At 36.7% G+C, this 21,752-nt stretch overlaps 1 protein-coding gene across 7 annotated transcripts in view; it reads left to right on the top strand.

The window, feature by feature from the left end:
- CLASP2 (cytoplasmic linker associated protein 2) overlaps nt 1-21,752 on the top strand; it is a 175,633-nt gene that overhangs the window by 128,949 nt on the left and 24,932 nt on the right. For 3 of the 7 annotated variants that reach the window (XM_024743456.1, XM_024743454.1, XM_024743459.1), the window contains 6 exons: nt 1,314-1,377; nt 5,939-5,941; nt 10,864-11,027; nt 11,848-11,926; nt 12,059-12,109; nt 16,500-16,643. In XM_024743456.1, the coding sequence (XP_024599224.1) occupies nt 1,314-1,377; nt 5,939-5,941; nt 10,864-11,027; nt 11,848-11,926; nt 12,059-12,109; nt 16,500-16,643 (505 nt within the window). The remainder of the gene's footprint in view (nt 1-1,313; nt 1,378-5,938; nt 5,942-10,863; nt 11,028-11,847; nt 11,927-12,058; nt 12,110-16,499; nt 16,644-21,752) is intronic. The other 4 variants (XM_024743460.1, XM_024743457.1, XM_024743455.1 and 1 more) reach the window with 3 other exon arrangements.

The raw sequence follows: 21,752 nt of genomic DNA, 5'->3' as shown, positions 1-21,752 counted from the left end.
GTTGCTGTGTGTGGACTTTCCCTAGTTGTGGCAAGAGGGGGCTACTCTTTTTTGCGGTGCGCGGGCTTCTCATCACGGTAGCTTCTCTTGTCATGGAGCACGGGCTCTAGGTGCGCAGGCTTCAGTAGTTGTGGCACGCAGGCTCAGTAGTTGTGGCTCACGGGCTTCGTTGCTCTGCGAAATGTGGGATCTTCCCGGGCCAGGGCTTGAACCCGTGTCCCCTGCATTGGCAGGCGGATTCTTAACCACTGCGCCACCAGGGAAGCCCCTCTTTATTGTTTTTTTATCTATGTAATGTTTTAAATCTCTATGGTCTATCCCTTTAAGAACATAGTTTTAGAAAATTCATAAGTTTGATTTCAGGTATCAAGTCAGGAAGTGGCCCGCTATTTTCCACCACACTCAGAGTTTGATTTACTAGCTGTTTATTTTAGGAAGTATTAGAACTATATAATTTAAAATAAGTGTTTATCTATATACTTCCTAATATATTTTAATGCTTTCATGTCACAGTTGGTGAATCACTACAATAAATCATCATACTGTTGTTCCCAACCCCATCAAGATTAGATTAGTATTAGGTTCAGTATATCATTTTAAATGGCAAGGAAATAGTCATAGTTTAGAAAGATTTTAGCCTTCAGGTGGCAAAATTTAAGAAAACATCATAGCATTTAAAAGGATAAGATTCATGTGCTGGGAATGTCATCTGTATACTTTCCTCTGTTGTGCTTACATTAATGAAGTACAGTTGTATTTCTTTTCGTATAACTTTCAACCTTTAAAATAGTGTCTGTTACTATAGAATTATTGTTGCATTTGATAAATTTGTATTTAGCCCTGACTAGTAAATCCCACTAATTTCTCATTTAGGAGGGATGATTTTTTTTAGCTTTTTTTTTTTTAAGAAGCCCAGTTATATGTAAGGTCACTTTTTTTTTTTTTAAGGCTGTGTTCAGTCTTCGTTGCTGCACACCACTTTCTCTAGTTGTGGCGAGTGGGGGCTACCCTTCATTGTAGTGTGCGGGCTTCTCACTGGAGTGGCTTCTCTTGTTGCAGAGCACGGGCCCTAGGCGAGCGGGCTTCAGTAGTTGTGGCTCTCAGACTCTAGAGCGCAGGCTCAGTAGTTGTGGCGCACAGGCTTAGTTGCTCTGCGACATGTGGGATCTTCCCAGACCAGGGCTCAAACCTGTTTCCCCTGCATTGGCAGGGGGATTCTTAACCACTGCGCCACCAGGGAAGTCCCTGTAAGGTCACTTTTAAATGACTTCTTCCTACAGCAAGATATTAATTCCACTTTATTATTTTAACAGTCGAGTTGAACTGAAAAGATTATGTGAAATTTTCACAAGAATGTTTGCTGATCCTCACGGCAAGGTATGTTTTAGTATTTAAGATTACTCCTATAAGGTGTCATTATTGTATTGCCCCAAAAAAGAAGTGAATAATAACAAAAAACTATAAGCCATTTTTGCTTTGTTATTGCTCTAAAATGGCAGTGATCTTTTCAAACATAATTGAAATTGAGTATTTGATATCATACTTAATTTAGAAATTGCTCTCTAGTAACTGTTTAAGCTTCTCCAAAGAGAGATTATCTAAGACTATAAACTGAAGAATATATAGTAACATGCAAAACTCTTATACACTTAGGGTGAGTATTTGTATTTCTAAAAACATTTTACTATTTGTAAAGGAAATAATTGGGGTAAGTTGAAAAAATTTGCCAACTTTTTATTCAGTTTCCTTCTCTATTAACATAAATATAGTCTTAAAAGAGCAATTTTGTAGAAAAGAATTGCCATTAAATAACAAAAAGCACAAAATATGGCTTCACCCATAGTTTGTTAGTAATATAAAAGAAGCATTTCATATATTGAAATAGTTCATAAAAATCATCAGAACTTTGTTTAGTTTTTAATGTGGATTAAAATGTATTTAAGTACTTATGCATAGTCTGCATGTATACTGTGAAATTTTGCTTTAAAATGTAAAATTTTGTTGTAAAATGGACTCATTTATTCTGTTTTCAGCAGTGTGTTTGACAATGGTGAAACATTATTCAGTATCTTCCTTTAGGACACCAGGTGTCTACATGAGAATTTCTAACCTAAGTGAGAGGGAGATGTGGAAGGGAAATCATAAGAAAGATATTAACAAATTTCACTTTATTGTTTTTTTAATTGTCTTCATTTTATTGTTGTACATGTCATTTCCTCCTCATTTTTTTTTCTGTTTTCAATATTTTCGTTACTTGTGACACTACTTAAAGATACTAAAATCCTACTCTATACATAAACTGAAATCCAGCTAAGAATTATAAATTGCTTGTACTTTAACTTCTAAAGATTATCCTTTTATCAGAAGGTATATTTATTTTATCCAAGAATGCAAGATCCCATTAAAGACAAAGATTAAAGTACACTAAGTTTATAACTTTCAAACTGAGCATGTAGATAACCATACCATTTTATACTGATATTGCTACCACTAATTACAGCTGTAGGAATTGCTTTAATGGAAAAATTTCTGAAAATCCTGAACAAATTAGCTGTTGACATTTTTTGTTAGCAGTATGAGCCAAAGGACAAGACAATTATGATCTGGGTGGACCTGTTTTATTAAATGGTGTTTTAGTTAATAATCTCTACAACTTTTAAAAATAGAGGTTTAAAACATCTTCAAAAGTGATATAATTCATCTCTGCTGGAAGGTATGAGAGTGTAAGGTTAGATTATTTCTTGAAGTCACAGTTTTTAATTTTTTGTTAGGACAATAATGCAATTTAGTTGGATCCTAGGATTTGCACAGTAATAAAGAGAAACACTTTTTTAAAAAGTCTCTTGAAGAAAAAATTTTTTAAATAAAGTGAATGTCAAAATTTTTAAAAAAGTCTCTTGAAGATCAAGTAGGAAAACCAAGTTTGATGTTGGTGAAAGCACAGATGTTTGGCCTCCCTTAGTAGATGCAGAGAACCAGCGACAATCCTTCCGAGAGTTTTCAGGAAGGAGACTTTTTTTTTTCTGTGGGATTTTATAAGAACATACAATTCTTATTGATCCATTGGCTTTGTTTGTTTGTTTTTGTTTTTTTGGTTAATTCAGTGAATACACATGTAAAGGGAAGATTATTTTTAATTCGTTTTTGTCCAGCTTTTGTTTGGTGATTGTCCATCAGGGACTCTACCAGTAATGTAATTCATTAAGAATAAACTGGATAGGGGCTTCCCTGGTGGCGCAGTGGTTGAGAGTCCACCTGCCGATGCAGGGGACACGGGTTCGTGCCCCGGTCCGGGAGAATCCCACATGCCGCGGAGCGGCTGGGCCCGTGAGCCATGGCCACCGAGCCTAAGCATCCGTAAACAAAAAAAAAAAAAAAAAAAAAAAAGAATAAACTGGATATATCACCATACTGTGCTGAGTTAAAAATATCAGGGTTTGATTTGAGCTTTGGCATCATATCCTTATATTACTAAAATAGTAGATATCCCCCCCTTTTTAATTTTATAAAGTACTAACAGTCCAATCATTGGATCAAGCAGCTGTTTTTGATGCTTTCTTTTCTTTCCAAGTAAAATTTTGTTCTCTATCAAGTGTTGGCCTTTTTTGTTTGTTTGTTTTTCCCTATAAAGGGCCAGGTAGTAAATATTTGTAGCTTTGTGGGCCATAATGATCTCTGTCACAACTACTGAACTCTGCCATTATAGCACAAAGGTACCTATAGACAATATCTAAACAAATGGCCGTGGCTGGGTTGCCATAAAACTTTACTTATGAACATTGAAATTTTTATTTTCATAAAATTTTGTCACGAAATAGCCTTTTCTTTTGATTAAAAAAAAATTTTTTTTTAAGGTAAAACCATTTTTAGCTCTGAGACCATAGTTTCCCGACCCCTGTTCTATACAGGCAACTCTGGTCATTGACACTAAACTAGAAATATGTTCAAGAACCTCTGCTCATGCTCATGCCACTGGTTGAAAGTTAAGACTGTTGAAGGGAAACAATGTACTGGCCCCTGCTGGGTGAAATCAGCCCTGTTATTCCTGTATATTGTGCCATTCTCCATTTCTGATCTGTGATTTTTGTCTAAAAGCCCAGTGCTGCCTTTCCTCTTCCTCTAGTTTTTTTCTTCTGTCCTCCACAGAGACTGTGTCATATAGTCTTTCCTCAGAACTCCATCCCTGTTCACCTCTCCACCCATCTCATGCCCCAAGCATATGTCCTGGCCCCTTAGCTTACCAAGAAGATAGAAGCCATCCAGCAGAAACTCCCATTTCCTGTCTCCAAACTGGCAAAGTTAACCGCACATAAGCCCATTCTTTCTACCTTTTCTTCTATGGAAATGGCTGGAGGTCTTACCTTGAAGCTGTTGGTAGCCACATAAACATGTACTCTGTTTTTTGCTAACATGGTCTCATCTGCTTGGCCCCCAGGAATTTTTCATAAATTTCAGTTTGCTGCTTGACATCCCTTTTTATTTTTCAACCTTGTTGTGAGTTTATCCAGCGTATCTTTTCTGACACTTTAAGGAAAGGGATGTGGGAGAGGTGGAAGAGGGGTGTTTTCTGTTGTGCCTGATCCAGTCTTCCTCACAGTAGACACCCTCTCTTTTCAGATACTTATCTCTCTGCTTGTTTTACTTACGTTGCTGTTGCTTAGAGCATTGCCTTAGGCCCTCCTTTTTCACTTCTGTACCTTATCTGAAGCTTAAGTCACCCACTTTATCCTAATGACTCTCGTATGGTACTTCCAGCCCACATTGTTCTCCTGCACTTACTTAGTTACATGCCTTTTGCTCATCTTAAACCTCAAAACTACTTTTCCTCCTGCATTGCTTTATCTCATTAGATGAAACCACTATCCTCTCATTGCTCAAGTGAAGAATTTGGGCATTATTCTAGAAATTTACTCAGTCCTAATTGATTCAACCTTCTAAACATTTCCATTCTCACTGCTAATTCAGGGCACAATCATCTTTGGCCAGCTGCACCTCCTCCCAACCGCCGTGCCACCAGGGAAGTCCCACTATATAAGTTTTTAAAAAATAAATAAGTTTGAAAAATTAAGGAATTCAGGGCAGATTTTTATTTTGATTGCTCTAGACCCATTTTTTCCTTCAAATGTAAGGAGTGTCAGATGCCAAAAGCTATCCCCTGTGATTCTGACATTTGACTCTGAAGGACCTACTTGAGAAGAGCCACCTTCACTAAAGTGCATGGTTTGATTTCACATTTTATGGTCTGTGTAGTCCTACCTCTTGAAGTCTTGAACATCTGGGGTAGGAATTCAATCAGTGGCTACTAAAATGCAACACAGTTGAGTGCCCTGCTTAGAAGGACATATCTGGTCTCTTGAAGAGTGTCTGCAGTCTTAGGATCAGGAGGCCAAAACATACATCTTACCTGGGGAAAATTAAAAGTTGTTGTATAGTTACTTTTTACCTCCAAACAATAGTAATTATTCCAAGCCTTCACAGAAATAATTTAACTTGTGAATGCATTGCTTCTGAAGAGGAAAAAAAAAAGATAAAAGAAAAATTCTAGATACTGTGCTTTAGAAGCAAATGTTTGCACTGTACAGAAATTTTGGCAGGTGTCTATTAGTCTTAGATTTTTTCCAGAAGTTGAGCCTCAACAGTAGTAGGGTCTGGAAAAGAAGGGAGTTTTTGTTTGTTTGTTTTTTAATTTCCTTGGCAAGAAGATGAGAGAGAAATATAGGAAAATCACATACTTTTATCCCATACTATTCATTTAACTCTTGTTTTAAAAACTATTTTGAGTTTATCGTAAAACTTTGAAAAACATTTGTCACTTTTATTTTCTAAGTGTTTTTATTCCGTACAGGTACTTGGCATTGATGGCGACTAATTTGTGTGTTTTTCTTTTTTTTCTTTTTTTCCTTTTGCATGCTGTCCCCTGTGTTGGAACTCTCAATAGAGAGTAAGTTGGTTCAATATTTGTTGGAAACCTAACTTTACTGCATGACTGTGAAATTAACCCTTTTTCTCTGTTTTCTCTCCCGAAGAGTTCATGCAGTGTTGGACCCTTTGCAATCCACGAAATGCTATTTGCAGTTATGCAAACTGTCATTCTGTTTGGAGATGTGCTTTTTAATCTACTAATTAATCTAATTTGATTATGTTCTTCTGTTCTGTATTGGATGACTGGCACACCTAAGATATAAGAGGTTAAGAAAAGGCTGCCTCAATTGTAATAGCTCAAATATTATAATTTTCCAATAAACTACAGTTATAAATAGATTCCATTGAATGTTGGTTTCATTGAATTATTAAAAAAGTAATTCCCAAGTTTCACAATTAATTTTTTAAATTGAATTCCAACCTCCACATATGCGCTTTCTAATAGTCTATTAACGGCATTCCACAAAAGCAAACAGGGCTGTTTAAGGAGCAGTGATTCTCAGCTTTCTGTTCTGAAATCAAATTTTTAGCCCTAGTGCTATATTAATATGTCCACTTTCCTCTTTCTCCTTTAATCATAGATAAGGAAATGGGAGAATATCAACATCTAACAGTGAACTCTCTGTGATAGGGCAGTCAAGTAAGAAATTTTATGCAAAATTTCCAATGTATATTTTGGATGGATATATATATATGCATATATTTATCATTTAGTAAGTACCATTGATAAGATATAAGTATTTTGAAAAAAATAGTATAATTCTATATATAGAGTACCATAAATAACATGTCTACATTTTTATTCAGTTATACTCACATTTTATCTAATCAAAAGAAATTTCTACTTTTGATTAGAGACTCAGAGAAGTCTTTTTTAAGAAAATAGCAATTCAGATCTTGACAGGAACATAAACTTTGGATTATGTCAGGATGAGAAGAAAGGGCCTCCCTGGCGTGACTAGCCTGAGTCCAGAGAAGTGGGAGATGTCAGAAAGACTATAGGAAAGAAAAAGAAAATCTTGGCTACCATGAAAGGAATGTCTTACATATCTTCCCTTGCATTGAGAAAAAGGGTTGGCTACCAATTGCAGGGTAAGGTTTATTTACTTATGAGAAAATTCTTACTCTTTTTTTTTTTTTTTTTAAATTCTTACTCTTTAAGGAACTTTTCCTGCACATTCATTGAACAACTTTTTTTTTTTTTTTTTCGGTACGCGGGCCTCTCACTGTTTTGGCCTCTCCTGTTGCAGAGCACAGGCTCCGGACGTGCAGGCTCAGCGGCCATGGCTCACGGGCCCAGCCGCTCCGCGGCATGTGGGATCCTCCCGGACCGGGGCACGAACCCGCGTCCCCTGCATCGGCAGGCGGACTCTCAGCCACTGCGCCACCAGGGAAGCCCTGAACAACTTTTTAATTTGGTCCTCAGCCTCTGATAACTTTAGGCTTCGTTCTAATTGGTGATACAAGACTAAAAAATATATAGTCTTTTTTTCTCAAATGTTATATATTCCAGATGGGAAGATGATATAAATTCAGAAGAAGTGAAATAGCACCATAAAGCTAGCCCCACTACAAGTTCCAAGTAGGGATGATCAGTGGCTATTATCTAAAGAGGTCCAAGAAGCTTTTTGGCTGGGTCTTGAGTGGTAAGCTTTGTAGGAAGTCATGCACTTTGTGTAAATAGGGGGATTAGGGAGTGTGGTAGAAAATGCAGAGTGTGTGTGAGACGTGTTCAGGGACAAAGAGTTTATGTTGCCAAATGGTCCAGCATGAGTCTGGAGAGTTAGAACTTCATCTAAGCCTTGGAGACATTATTCTGTAGACAGTGAAGGGACATGAAAGGATTTCGTTTCTATCAAAAGAGTGATGTCTCAATCTGATAATAAGAAAGAAGTATGAGTTGGCCAGCCGTCTGTTTTGTAAATAAAGTTTTATTGGAACACAGCTGTGCTCACTTGTTTGCATAATGTCTATGGCCATGCTACGATGACAGAGCTGAGTAGTTGTGACACACTATATGGCCTGCAAAGCCTAGGATATTTACTTTCTGGCCTGTTGCAGAAATCCAGACTTGAGGTCAGAAAGAATTGGTGCCTATGATGATGTTGTGATCAACAGATTTGAGGAAGGCCAAAAGTGAGAGCTATTCTAGAGGTTATTTTGGGGCCTAGTAGGCTAGGATAGAGAGACCCTGTCAAGGAAGTCATACTTTTCGGTGAAAAGAGAATCAGGATGAAGACTGGCTCTTACATCTCTCCTTATTTAGGATGCAAAAGGAAAATGCCTGGTAGAAAGAATGAAAGAAGGAAGGGAGATAATAAGAGGAAAAACAGTGTCAAGCTACAGAATGGCTAAGCATGCTAAGCTAATGAAAAAGCTATTACATATCACGATTAGAAGATAATTGTTGGGTGCAATAGGATGGAAATTGAAGGAGAAATTCTTGAGACAGTGTCTTCTGCATCTGTAAACAAAGAATTTAGGTTGAGAATAAAAGAGTAAAGATAGAGGAGACCATACTTTAAAGAATAAGAATATAGAAAGCAAGATTAGTCTTAACAGAGGAATAAAATTGGCTCTTCCTTGGAGAAACGATTATGAGAAGGATAGCTGTAGAGGAAATCAAAGTGAGGGAAAAGTCAGTGGAGAATTTTATTATGAATGACAGTAAAGTAGATGAGGTAAGTTGTCTAGTAACAGAGCGGATAGAACACAACTAAAAACCAAGTGACTTAGCCATTGATCAGCTGTGGAAACCTTGGGAAGTCACTTAATTTTCTAGTTCTCAGTTTCCTGAGAACCAGATAAAATGGGAGGGTTGACTTGGGCATTCTAATGTCTATGATTTTCAAAATGGATTTTGGCATAGAGAAAGCTTAAAGTTGGACTCTTCAGGAAAATAGGCAAGAGTTGAAACAATAAGAGTGAAAGTGAACCAAAGAATTAGAGTGTTGTACTGGTAAACCATGTTTGAGAGGGGGCAGGAAGCCCTGATTTGTAATGTTTGTTATAAATTCTGAGGTGTAAATATTCCCACATGGCTGATTTCAAGCCACCAACCAGCTCACAATATTCCTGAATATTTAACATTTGACTTTCTAGGCAGGTACTGACTGACTCCAGGACATCAATTGACAGATTTGCCAGGTACCAATAAGAGTGAGTACTAGATTAGACACATGGACTTGTCGCAGAGCAGGTCTAGTGAAGTTCCTCAGCAGCGTTCAAGCCCTGAGGAGGGAGCCAGAGACAGTTTCAGTGAAGCTATGGGCCATGGGTTGTGGGTGGGGTTAGGACCGGAGTTAATGGTCTGCATTGTGAATAAGAACAGTGTTGAAGCAGGTACTTACTGCCTGGGGGTCAGAGGTAACAGAAAATTCAAAGTAGTCATAGTTTCTGCTTTTACAGATAGTATCTTGAGCAAGTAGCTAAAGTGTACTTTTTCTAACTCAGATTCAAATGTTGAAAAGCTTAGTTATAATTCTGACAGATAAAAATCCTTCATTTCTAACATAAGAAAAGAAAGGAGTTCATGTATAACTATATAAAGGAAATTCAAGAAATAAAATATATATTGAGAACAAAACTCTTTAATTTTCAAATTAGTGTAGTTACTTTGAGCTTAACTTTTGAAACCATAGTTTTTATAATCCATTGTGATTATAAATTATCTCATATAATACAACATGGCTGACATTGTCTTAAGAGCTTTTCCCTCTTTACCTAGAAATAAATTTTCTTGTATGTTATTGAATTTATTGAGGAGATATAACCTTACCGTTTGTCACTTTTCCTTAGTTTTGTTTTGTTTTATTTAATTTTTTGGCTGTGCCGCACGGCATGTGGGATCTTAGTTCCCCGACCAGGGATCGAACCCCTGCCCCCTGCAGTAGAAGCGTGGAGTCTTAACCACTGGACCACCAGGGAAGTCCCCATAAGTTTTTGTTTTTTGTTTCTTGTGGTACGCGGGCCTCTCACTGTTGTGGCCTTTCCCGTTGCGGAGCACAGGCTCCGGACACGCAGGCTCAGCGGCCATGGCTCACAGGCCCAGCCACTCCACGGCATGTGGGATCCTCCTGGACCGGGGCACAAACCTGTGTCCCCTGCATCAGCAGGCGGACTCTCAACCACTGCGCCACCAGGGAAGCCCCCCCCATAAGTATTTTTAATGAGATAAAGCACTTATGAATTTTAGCTTCCCTTCCCTTAAATTTTTCCTGAATCTTCCAAAAAGTTTCAAACTTATAGATTAATATTGGAAACAGTATAAAACCCGTCAATAGAAATGGAGACTAATAGCATGCCATCTAGGACTTTTTAGAAATCATTAAAATGTAAATGTAGATTTGTATCCTGATTTTATTTATTTTAGGTACAGTTATAGTTATCCCAGGTCATTTAAAATTACTTTTGGGGCAGTTTTAATAAATAATATGTCTTATACCAAAAAATGTTGTGACCACTGACATTTTGAGAACTAAGAAGTCTCCAATTAGCACGTTATATCAAAATCATCTTATGTGTTAAGGTAGCTGTCGGCATAGTCAACCTCTGATTAACTCACTGCCACTCTTCCACAGAGCTGGGGGCTGATGAGACCATAGGTAGTTCCTTGCCCTAAATTTCAGATAAAATAGATTGCAGTTTAAGCTGTGGCATCATTGACGACCTTAGGTGTGCCAGCCATTATAGCCAAAGTTTCTTTACCAAGTGATGCTGCATGGAATAGCTAATTGTCGAACTTCAGCAGAAGTTGGATAACAGTTCAGATGTACTCTTGTATCACAGAGTCCAATGAAAAGCAAGAGAGATTGTTTTTCCGCTTGGCTGCCAATCGCTGTGCCTCTGATTCCTGTATTCCTTTCTATTTCAGTTTTGAATTGATCATAGAGGTCAATATTTCCTCCTTTTTCTCCTCCCTCCCCCATTTATCCACTGTAGGTGTTCAGCATGTTTTTGGAGACTTTAGTGGACTTCATACAAGTCCACAAAGATGATCTTCAAGATTGGTTGTTTGTACTGCTGACCCAACTACTAAAAAAAATGGGTGCTGATTTGCTTGGGTCTGTTCAAGCAAAAGTTCAGAAAGCCCTCGATGTTACAAGGTAAGATTTTCTTCATGTATGTCAAGTTTACCTGGTAGTAATCAAGAATATTTCATTTCTTTGTTAAAAGTTCAGATTTCTGAGTCTTTTCAAACTATGTAGATTGCATGAGTTCCATTTGAAAATTATTGATGTTGCCCATTTACATGGTATATTTAATGCAACGTTGATCCTTAGTTCAAACACTGCATTTAATCTATTAAAAAATTTTATTAACATTGGTTGAGTAATTCAAGGTAGTGTTTTATTTTAATTAAGATGTAACTGCAAAGTAGAGTTGAAGATTTTATTCAGTGTAGTGTAAAGATAAAAATATTTTCTAAGTTTAAAAAGAATGTTTTATTATGCATTCTTTTTTCAGAAGATTTTGAACCAATGATATATTTCTACTTTCTTGTGTAGATTGTTGAAGTGACTTATTTCAAATATCCATTTACTAAGTTGAGGTGAGTTTAGAATTCAGATACTAGGTATGGAAACTTCTCTGATAATGTTGAACTTTTTACTGAATACATTTTTCTGATTAAATCTATAAATGAGGCAAGAGATCATTCTTTGCTATAGTGTTGCTTTTTAACCCCCTACAGGGGGTTAAATTTATACTTACAGGGTATAAATTCAGACGTTCAGATTCTTCTGGGAGTAGCTTTTATCGTATGCTTTACCACATAGACTATATACCACATACAGGTGCTACTTCATGCATGCTTTCTGAATGACATTGTGTTTTGTTTGGTATTAAACATAATCTTCTGTTAATTTTGCTAAATGCTTACTTGCTGACTTTATTTTATTTTGCTTTGTTCTTTCCTTATTTCAGAGAATCTTTTCCAAATGATCTTCAGTTCAATATTCTAATGAGATTTACAGTTGATCAGACCCAGACACCAAGCTTGAAGGTAAAAATTTGAGGTCTTTTGATGACATTTTAAGGAACTGAAGTATTTTATTCATAAAGTTATGTTAATATTTGTATTTCTGTCACACAAGAAGCTGTTCAATCAGTGGATTTTGTTTTTATAAACTTTCAGACAGTCAAGCCAGCACTTCGGGACCAGCTTCACTCTTTTTGGAGTTCCAAGGTTTTTTTTTGGTTTTGTTTTAATCTGCATTATTTCTTTTCTTAACTCTCTTTACAAACTGCAGTGTTTCAGATAATGTTTGTATGCATCTATATATTCAACTACTAACCTTTATAAGCCTATAAAGCATGCATGGATTTGATTTCAAATGTTATTCGATACCAGATTATCTTTTGGAGAAGCTTACTGGGGATACATGTTTAGAAGGCAACACAAGTATGGCCGCTAACCCTAAGCTGTTATGCAAACTCGCTCTATAAAATCTTATCTAATTTTATGTTTGTGATTTCCCAATCCTTTTTTTTTTTTTTTAAGTTAGGCATTTGAAGAGTTATTCTGGGCAAAATGTCAGTTTTGCCTATGTATTTCAGTAAACAGAACTTTTTAAGTTTGATGTCAGTGCTATTCTCCAGTTCTTAACTGAAACAGTAATGGTTTTTTCTTTTTGCAATGTGATTTTCTAATGTGTGCACAAAATTTGGATTCAGGATTAACTTCCTCCATTGTTATTAGCACACATTTTCTAGTTAATTTAAGTGAAAACTAGGTAGATTCCAATTTTTGATTAAAAATAATTATTTAACATAAAAGAAAAGATAATATAAAAGATCTGCCCTGAATTCTTTACTAAAGATGTTTCTTAGTGAGTTTTCTTAAATTAAAAAGAGGTTAAAGTCAGGGAAATAACAAGCATATGAGCATTTATAAGCCTTGTATTTTCTGCTCTATTCTGCACGGAGTATGTTTCTATATGCATTATTGCCTTGGATTGATTTTCCTTTAAGTTTCTGAATATGATTTTACCTTAAAATCACAATTATGTTTCTTACCAGGGTTGACTTATACTCAACATAATGTTATTTTCTCAGAGCTGCTTTGTGAAAAAGGATCCATCTGTTTTGATTTTAAAAATTGACCTGCAGAAAGAGAATAATTTACTTGATATTATTGATAAATACTGTTTAAACTTATTTTTTTGTCCAAGCCATTGTGCTAGGCATTCATAGGAATATAAAACTTACAATTTCCTATCATTATTGTTTATAATACATGATAAACTGTAAACTGTGATAAGAGTTATGATTTAGGTACTGGTGGTAGGTATTCAAGTGCTATTGAAAACATATGTTTCATGGCCCAGTAGAGATGGAGGTCTAAACCATTAGCTTAAGAAATAAGGGTGATAGGTGAGTTGAAGGAGAGAATAAAGTTGCTGAAGGCCTGAAGAGAAAGACAGTGGAAAGCATTTAATTAAAACATCATACTATTGGGGCTTCCCTGGTGGCGCAGTGGTTAAGAATCCGCCTGCCAATGCAGGGGACATGGGTTCGAGCCCTAGTCCGGGAAGATCCCACGTGCCGCGGAGCAAGCAAGCCCATGCACCCCAACTACTGATCCTGCGCTCTAGAGCCCGCGAGCCACAACTACTGAAGCCCGTGCTCCTAGAGCCCATGTTCCACAACAAGAGAAACCACCGCAATGAGAAGCCCGTGCACCACAATGAAGAGTAGCCCCCACTCGACACAACTAGAGAAAGCCCGTGCACAGAAATGAAGACCCAACGCGGCCAAAAATAAAAACAATAAATGAATTTATTAAAAAAAAAAAGTCATACTGGAGACTAGAATCACAGACTGTTTCTCTAAAAGCCCTATATACATATACATATATATAATACATATACCTAGACTGTTTCTCTAAAAGCCATGTATACCTGTATGCATATATGTATATATGGCTTTTGTGTATAGGGCTTTTAGAGAAACAGTCTATGTATAATATATGTGTATTATATATAAACCATAATATATAATATGAACATAGTATGTACTTGGCTTTTATATATTATATATACACACATATGCACACACACGTAAAGCTGTAGGGGAAGATCACTCTTCAACTCATAAATTGATGTTTTAAGACAGCAAGGAGACGTTCTATTAGAGCTACACCTTATGCTGAAAATAAAAGTAACTTTCAGATGGGTGACAGGATTAAGAATTAAAAACTTAACAGGTTGTAGAAAAACACGAATAACTTGAGTATGAGATGCATAAAAATTCTTTATTGAAGAAGTGCTGGATCTTTCAGATAAAATTTTACGTCTCTCATAGAGTATCATGTGGGTAAATGTCAGAAAGGAAGCAATAAAATAGGGGGAAATCGCATACAGTGATTTTATTTGAGTAATATTTTTTAAAATAAATGGAATTTTGTTGACTTTTCTTTCTGAGTTTCATAAACAGGTTTAGAATTACACGCACCTTAGCGACTAGATTGTTTTTCCTCTCTGAAGAAGAATGCATGTTTATGTTATGCAGAGTACAGACCATGTATAGAACCTTGTGAAATATTCTACCAAAATGTAAATTTTCAAATGATTATATGTGTATCATGGTTATTTTGCCTTCGGTATAGTAAACACACCTATTCTGTGAAACCCTTTAAAAACTTTACATACCTCTCTATAAATTGTCAAGACACGGAACTAACTGAATCTCACATAGTGCAAATAAATATATTCAAAAAAACAAAATACATTGATGTTCATTCTTTGATTTACTATAGTCACCTTTCAGCCAGTCACACTGAAAAAAGGTCACGTGGCTTCAAGAATCCAGAATGTTATGTGCTGCCATAATTTAGTTGGGCCTGCTACTGCAAAAGTAACCATAAATCTCTTTCCCCCTCCCCTGTACAAGTTACTCATGATGGCTGATAGGTTAATTCTTGTTTTTTTCAGTACATTTCTTAAAGTTATAGTTACTTCTTCTTAAAATTCATTTATCATGAAATGAAGAATGTAAGTTGATGCATTCTGTCTTTTTTTTTAAACTGGAAGCAGAAGGGGGAAAATGTACAAGAGTCAGAACTTTAACATATTACTTCCTATATATTAACTTGGCTTAGTACTTCCCAGAGACCTTATTTGGATTGAGTGAGAAAAATGACATCTTAAGATCAATAATAAGGGAAGGAGTATAGAAAACCTGATTACCTTAATCTTTGACAATATTTTTTCAAAGTCACTATCTTAATATATTTAAACCTTCCTTTTTCTAAGTCAGCAAATCAGCATTTAATGTGTTTAGAGGGCTTCCCTGGTGGCGCAGTGGTTGAGAGTCCGCCTGCCGATGCAGGGGACACGGGTTCGTGCCCCGGTCCGGGAAGATCCCACATGCCGCGGAGCGGCTGGGCCCGTGAGCCATGGCCGCTGAGCCTGCGCGTCCGGAGCCTGTGTTCCGCAACGGGAGAGGCCACAGCAGTGAGAGGCCCGCGTACCGCAAAAAAAATAAATAAAAAAATAAATAAATAAAAATAATGTGTTTAGAATCTGCTGTATACAAGGACTGTGCACTGTGCCAGGTGCCATTTCTAAAGGGCACTGGTAAAGTCTTAGAGAACCATTACTTAGAAATCCTAGAATGTTAGATGTGACTTTAAAAACAGTGGTTCTCAAACTTTTTTTCTACCCAAACATACCTGAGAAAGGGGAAATTATTTAACAATGGCTTACTCTAAGGATAAAGAAGGCTACATCTAAGAGAGAAGCATGTGTGCTTTGCCCCACCTCCTGCTTACTTTGAAGCCTGCATCCTACCACACACCTACCCACCATGCCACCCATGCATCAGGAATTCCTGGGAGAATAATAAGACTTTTTAAACTCATATATGATAGTTCTTTTATACAGATAAGTATTGCCTCTTCTCCAGTGATACTTGTGTAAAACTTTTTTGTCACATTTATTTTGAGACGTAGTTCTAGCAGTTGATGGACCTATTAAGGAACCTGATCTCATTGTGTGAGTCTTACTGTGTGTTTGCCAAAAACATGTATTGCCCACCTTGATTACCCAGTTGATTTATAATACCTTATTTCCAAAATTCTTTGATTTCCCCAAGAGGCAAATTGTACTTCAATTTATAAAGACTGGTTCCTAGGGAAATCTAGACAAGAGTCAGCTGTAATCTCTGAAGGCAGACTCAAGGAGAAGTGTCTGATCTTATCAAGAGAGTCTTTAGCAGTTCAAACACGGGGAATGAAACTTATAAGTTCTGCTGTGTGTGAAAAAAATCCACATTTTCATATACTTGTACCTCTGGTAGGTAGGTGATTGTATAACTTCTCTTTTGTTGTTGATGCTTATTCATTTTGTATTTGTCAAAAAAATAATCACCTAGGGACTTCCCTGGCCATCGAGTGGTTAAGACTCTGCGCTTTCACTGCAGGGGGCATGGGTTTGATCCCCCGTGGAGGAACTAAGATCCCACATGCCACACAGCACAGCCAAAAAAAAAAAAAGTCACCTAATTATTTCTGAAGTGTTCTCATTGCCCCTCAATGACCAGCTGATTGTCCTCTCTCATTGTGCATCCCTCTGCAGGTGAAGGTTGCTATCCTTAAATACATAGAAACTCTGGCCAAACAGATGGATCCAGGAGATTTTATAAATTCCAGTGAAACTCGCCTGGCAGTGTCTCGGGTCATCACTTGGACAACAGAACCCAAAAGTTCTGATGTTCGGAAGGTATGTTTTAATTTAAGATTTAGAAGATAAAGAAAAGCAAGTCAGTCATTTTGGATTGCCAGTGAAGGAAGCTAATATTTTCAGGATGTTACCAGTTAGCATAGAGTTATTTACCTGGTGATATAAAGACCTTTTTAAAAAAAATCTTCTCTTTTAAATTTTATTTTAAATTTTATCCAATTAATATGAGTATAATTTTCAAACTTAGAATTAAAGATAACTGTCTTTGAAACAGTCCTCCCAACCTCTAATCTTATAGCCATTCAAAATATTTCAAATCTTTCCCCTCACAGTTACCTATATATTTCAAATAAGAGCTTGCACTGTTTCTTGATTTATTAATTTTAGGCATTCTTTATTGATCCATTGATAAATTTAGTCATTATATATGTCTGTCTACCTTTGTAAATTAAGACTTAACTTTCCCCTATCCTTTCCTGTGTCTTTCCCCATAACCTTCAAAATACTTATGAATCAATTGTTGGTACTCAATAGAAAAGATTTAATTTTGACTGTGGAAGTATTCACCCCTACGCCAAGTGGTTTATTACAGCCTCCTTCCTTACAGAAGCTTTATTTGTCCTGGTGTTAATAATTTACCTTTTCATTTTCCTTTTTTTTTCCCCCACATGTTTTTTAAGTACTTGTTGTTAGGTTCAACATCTCTGTCATATGCTCATGGCTAAGATTTTCCATATGCTCAAAAACATAGGTTATTTATTTTCTGGGGAGTTCCTTTCTAGACCCTCCTCTGTCCTCTTCACCTTCTTCCTGAGACTTCTCTTCAACCCTAATCATTCGTTTCTTGCATTCTGTATCTAGCTCTGTTGACAAAGCCAGAATAATCAAAACAGTATGGTACTGGCACAAAAACAGACACATAGATCAATGGAACAGAATAGAGAGCCCAGAAATAAAACCCATGCACACGTGGTCAATTAACCTATGATAAAGTAGCCAGGAATATACAATGGAGAAAAGATAATCTGTTCAGTAACTAGTGCTGGGAAAACTGGACAGCTACCTGTAAAAGCATGAAATTAGAATATTCTCTATCACCATATATAAAAATAAACTCAAAATGGATTAAAGACCTAAATGTAAGACTGTAAAAATCCTAGAGGAAAACATAGGCAGAACACTTTCTGACATAAATCACAGCAATACTTTTTTGGATCCATCTCCTAAAGCAAAGGAAATAAAAATAAACAAATGAAACCTAATTAAACTTAAAAGCTTTTGCAGAGCAAAGGAAACCATAAACAAAACAAAAAGACAACCTATTGAATGGAAGAAAATATTTGCAAATAATATGACCAATAAGGGATAAATATCCAACATTTATAAACAACTCATACAACTCAACATCAAAAAAATGAGCAACCCAGGGGCTTCCCTGGTGGCGCAGTGGTTGAGAGCCCGCCTGCCGATGCAGGGGACACGGGTTCGTGCCTCGGTCCGGGAAGATCCCACATGCCGTGGAGTGGCTAGGCCCGTGAGCCATGGCCGCTGAGCCTGCGCCTCCGGAGCCTGTGCTCTGCAACGGGAGAGGCCACAGCAATGAAAGGCCCGTGTACCGCAAAAAAAAAAAAAAGCAACCCAATTGAAAAATACGCAGAAGAACTGAATAGACATTTTTCCAAAGAGGAAATGCAGATGGCCATCAGGCACAGGAAAAGATGCTCAACATCGCTAATCATCAGGGAAATGCAAATCAAAACCACAGTGATATATCACCTCATACCGGTCAGAATGGCTATTATTGAAAAGAACACAGATAACAAATGTTGACGAGGATGTGGAAAAAAGGGAACCTTCTTATACACTGTTTTTGGGAATGTAAATTGGTGCAGCCACTGTGGAAAACACTGTGGAGGTTTCTCAAAAAACTAAGAATAGGGACTTCCCTGGTGGCACAGTGGTTAAGCATCTGCCTACCAACGCAGGGGACACCGGTTTGAGACCTGGTCCAGGAAGATCCCACATGCCGTGGAGCAACTAAGCCTCTGTGCCACAACTACTGAGCCCGTGGGCCTAGAGCCCGTGCTCTGCAACAAGAGAAGCCACCGCAGTGAGAAGCCTTTGCACCGCAACAAAGAGTAGCTCCTGCTCACCACAACTAGAGAAAAGCCCACGCACAGCAACGAAGACCCAATGCAGCCAAAAATAAATAAATTAATTAATTAAAAAAAAACATTATTTGAAATGTTTGAAATAATTTGAAAAGATACATGCACCCTAATGTTTATAGCAGCATTTTTTACAATTGCCAGGATATGGATGGAAGCAACCTAAGTGTCCATCGGCAGATGAATGAAGGGACTTCCCTGGCAGTCCAGTGGTTAGGACTTCGCCTTCCAATGTAGGGGGTGTGGGTTTGATCCCTGCTCAGGGAGCTAAGATTTCACATGGCTCAGGGCCAAAAAACCAAGACATAAAACAGAAACAATATTGTAACAAACTCAATAAAGACTTTAAAAATGGTCCACATCAAAAAAAAAAAAAATGGTCCACATCAAAAAAAATAATAATCTTAAAAAAAAAAAAAAAACAGGTGAATGGATAAAGAAGATGTGATGTATATATATGCCATGGAATACTACTCTGCCATAAAAATGAATGGGATTTTGCCATTTGCAGCAGCATGGATGGACTTGGAGGGCATTATACTAAGTGAAATAAGTCAGACAGAGAAAGACAAATACTGTATGATATCACTTACATGGGGAATCTAAAAAATACAACAAACTAGTGAATATAACAAAAAAGAAGCATATTCACAGATACAGAGAACAAACTAGTGGTTACCAGCAGGAGAGGGGCAATATGGGAGTGGGGAATTATGAGGTACCAACTATTAGGTATGAAATCAGTCACAAAGATATATTGTACAATGGAGAATATAGCCAATATTTTATAATAAGTATAAATGAAGTATAACCTTTAAAAATTGTGAATCACTATATTGTACACCTATAACGTATAATATTGTACAGCAGCTGTACTTCAGTTTTTAAAACCAAGCCAAACAAGACAAAACACATAAAGATTAAGCAGGAATTAATAAAATAGAGAATAGAAAAACAATAGAGAAAATTAGTGAAACCAAAAGTTGTGTTTTTTGGAAAGATCAACAGTATTGATGAACTTTTAGCTAGATTGACAGAAAAAAAGAGAAGACTCAAATTACTAGAATTAGAAATGAAAGAGGGAATATTATTATTAACCTTACAGAAATAATAAGGATTATAAAGGAATGTTACAATATTGTATGCCAATAAGTAGTTAACTTAGATGAAATGGACAAATCTCTAGAAAGACACAAACTACCAAAATTGACTCAAGAAGTCAATAGAACAAGTAAAGAGTTTGATTTAGTAATTAAAAAACCACCGACAGAGAGAAGCCCAGGCTCAGGTGGTTTAACTGGTGAGTTCTACCAAGCATTAATATCAGTTCTTCACAAACTCTTCCTTAAAAAACAGGAGAGGAAGGAACACTTTCCAACTCATTCTGTGAGGACAGTTTTATCTTGATAACAAACCCAAAGACATCATACACAAAAAGAAAACTACAGATCAATGTCTCTTACAAATATGGACCTTTTAATCCTGGCAAGCCAAATTCTGCAACATATAAAAAGAGAATTATACACCAAGACCACGTGTAATTTATCCCAGGAATGTAAGGTTGACATCTGAAAGTCTATTGTAGTACTCCACATCAATAGTAAAAAGACAAAAACCACATGATTGTCTCAACAGAAAAGGCATCTTGCAAGATCTAACATCTTTCGTGATTAAAACAAAAACAAAAAATCGTAAACTAAACAAACTATCAAGGGAAGGGAACTTCTTCAACCCAATACAGGGCACCTCTACAGCTATTACTAATATCCACAGCTACTTAATGGGAAAGATTGGATACTTTCTCCATAAAGTCAGGAACAAGAAATGGATGTCTTCTCTCACCATTTCTGTAAAACATTGTAGCAGGGTGTACTGGTTTCTAGCCAGGATAGTTAGGCCAGAAAAAAGAAAAAAAAGAAAGAGAGAAAGGAAGAATAGTAAAACTATTTCTGTTTGCAAATGATACAATTTTATATATAGAAAATCCTTCAGAATCACTAAAAAAACATTAGAACTAATAAACACATTCAGCAGGGTTGCAGGATACAAAATCAATATATGAAAATCAATTGTATTTCTAAACACTTGAAATGAGCAATCCAAAAATGAAATTAAGAAAACAATTCCATTTACAGTAGCATTTAAAAGATTAAAATAGGGATAAATTTTTAAAAGGAAGTGCAAAATTTATAGTAGAAACTATGAAATAATATTGAAAGAAATTAAAGAAGATTTAGGTAAATGGAAAATCATTTTCCATTGGATCTTGGATCAGAATACTTAATATTCTTAAGATGGCAATACTTCCCAAAGTGATGTAAAAATTCAGTGTAATCCTTACCATATTCCCAGCCAGCTTTGCAGAAATTGACAAGCTGATTCCAAAATTCATAATGGAATTCCAAGGGACCCCTAATAGCCAGAAGAGCCTTGAAAAAAAAAAAACAAAGTAGGAGGACTTTACACTTCCAGATTTCAAAACCTAATACAAAGTAATAGTAATCAAGACAGTGTGGTACTGACATAAGGCTAGACATAAAGACCAGTGGAATAGAATTGAGAGTCCAGAAAAAAACCTGTGTTTATGGGCAACTGATTTCCGACAAGGGTGCGAAGACCATTCAATAAGGAAATCATAGTCTTTTCAACAAATTGTGCTGGGACAACTAAATAGCCACATACAAAAGAATGAAGTTGAACCCTTACCTCATAGCATATACAAAAATTAATACAAAATGATCAAAGACTTAAATGTAAAAGCTAAACCTAGAAAACTTAAAAGAAAAGAGGGATAGGGTTTCCCTGATGGTGCAGTGGTTGAGAGTCCGCCGGCCGATGCAGGGGACGCGGGTTCGTGCCCGGGTCTGGGAAGATCCCACGTGACGCAGAGCGGCTGGGCCCGTGAGCCATGGCCGCTGAGCCTGCGTGTCCGGAGCCTGTGCTCCACAATGGGAGAGGCCACAACAGTGAGAGGCCTGCA

The sequence above is a fragment of the Neophocaena asiaeorientalis genome, unplaced genomic scaffold (genome assembly GCF_003031525.2).
Source record: "Neophocaena asiaeorientalis asiaeorientalis breed wild unplaced genomic scaffold, Neophocaena_asiaeorientalis_V1.1 scaffold332, whole genome shotgun sequence".
Lineage (NCBI taxonomy): Eukaryota > Metazoa > Chordata > Mammalia > Artiodactyla > Phocoenidae > Neophocaena > Neophocaena asiaeorientalis.
The sequence above is the reverse complement of the archived record's forward strand: the minus strand, read 5'-3'. Positions and strand labels throughout refer to the sequence as shown.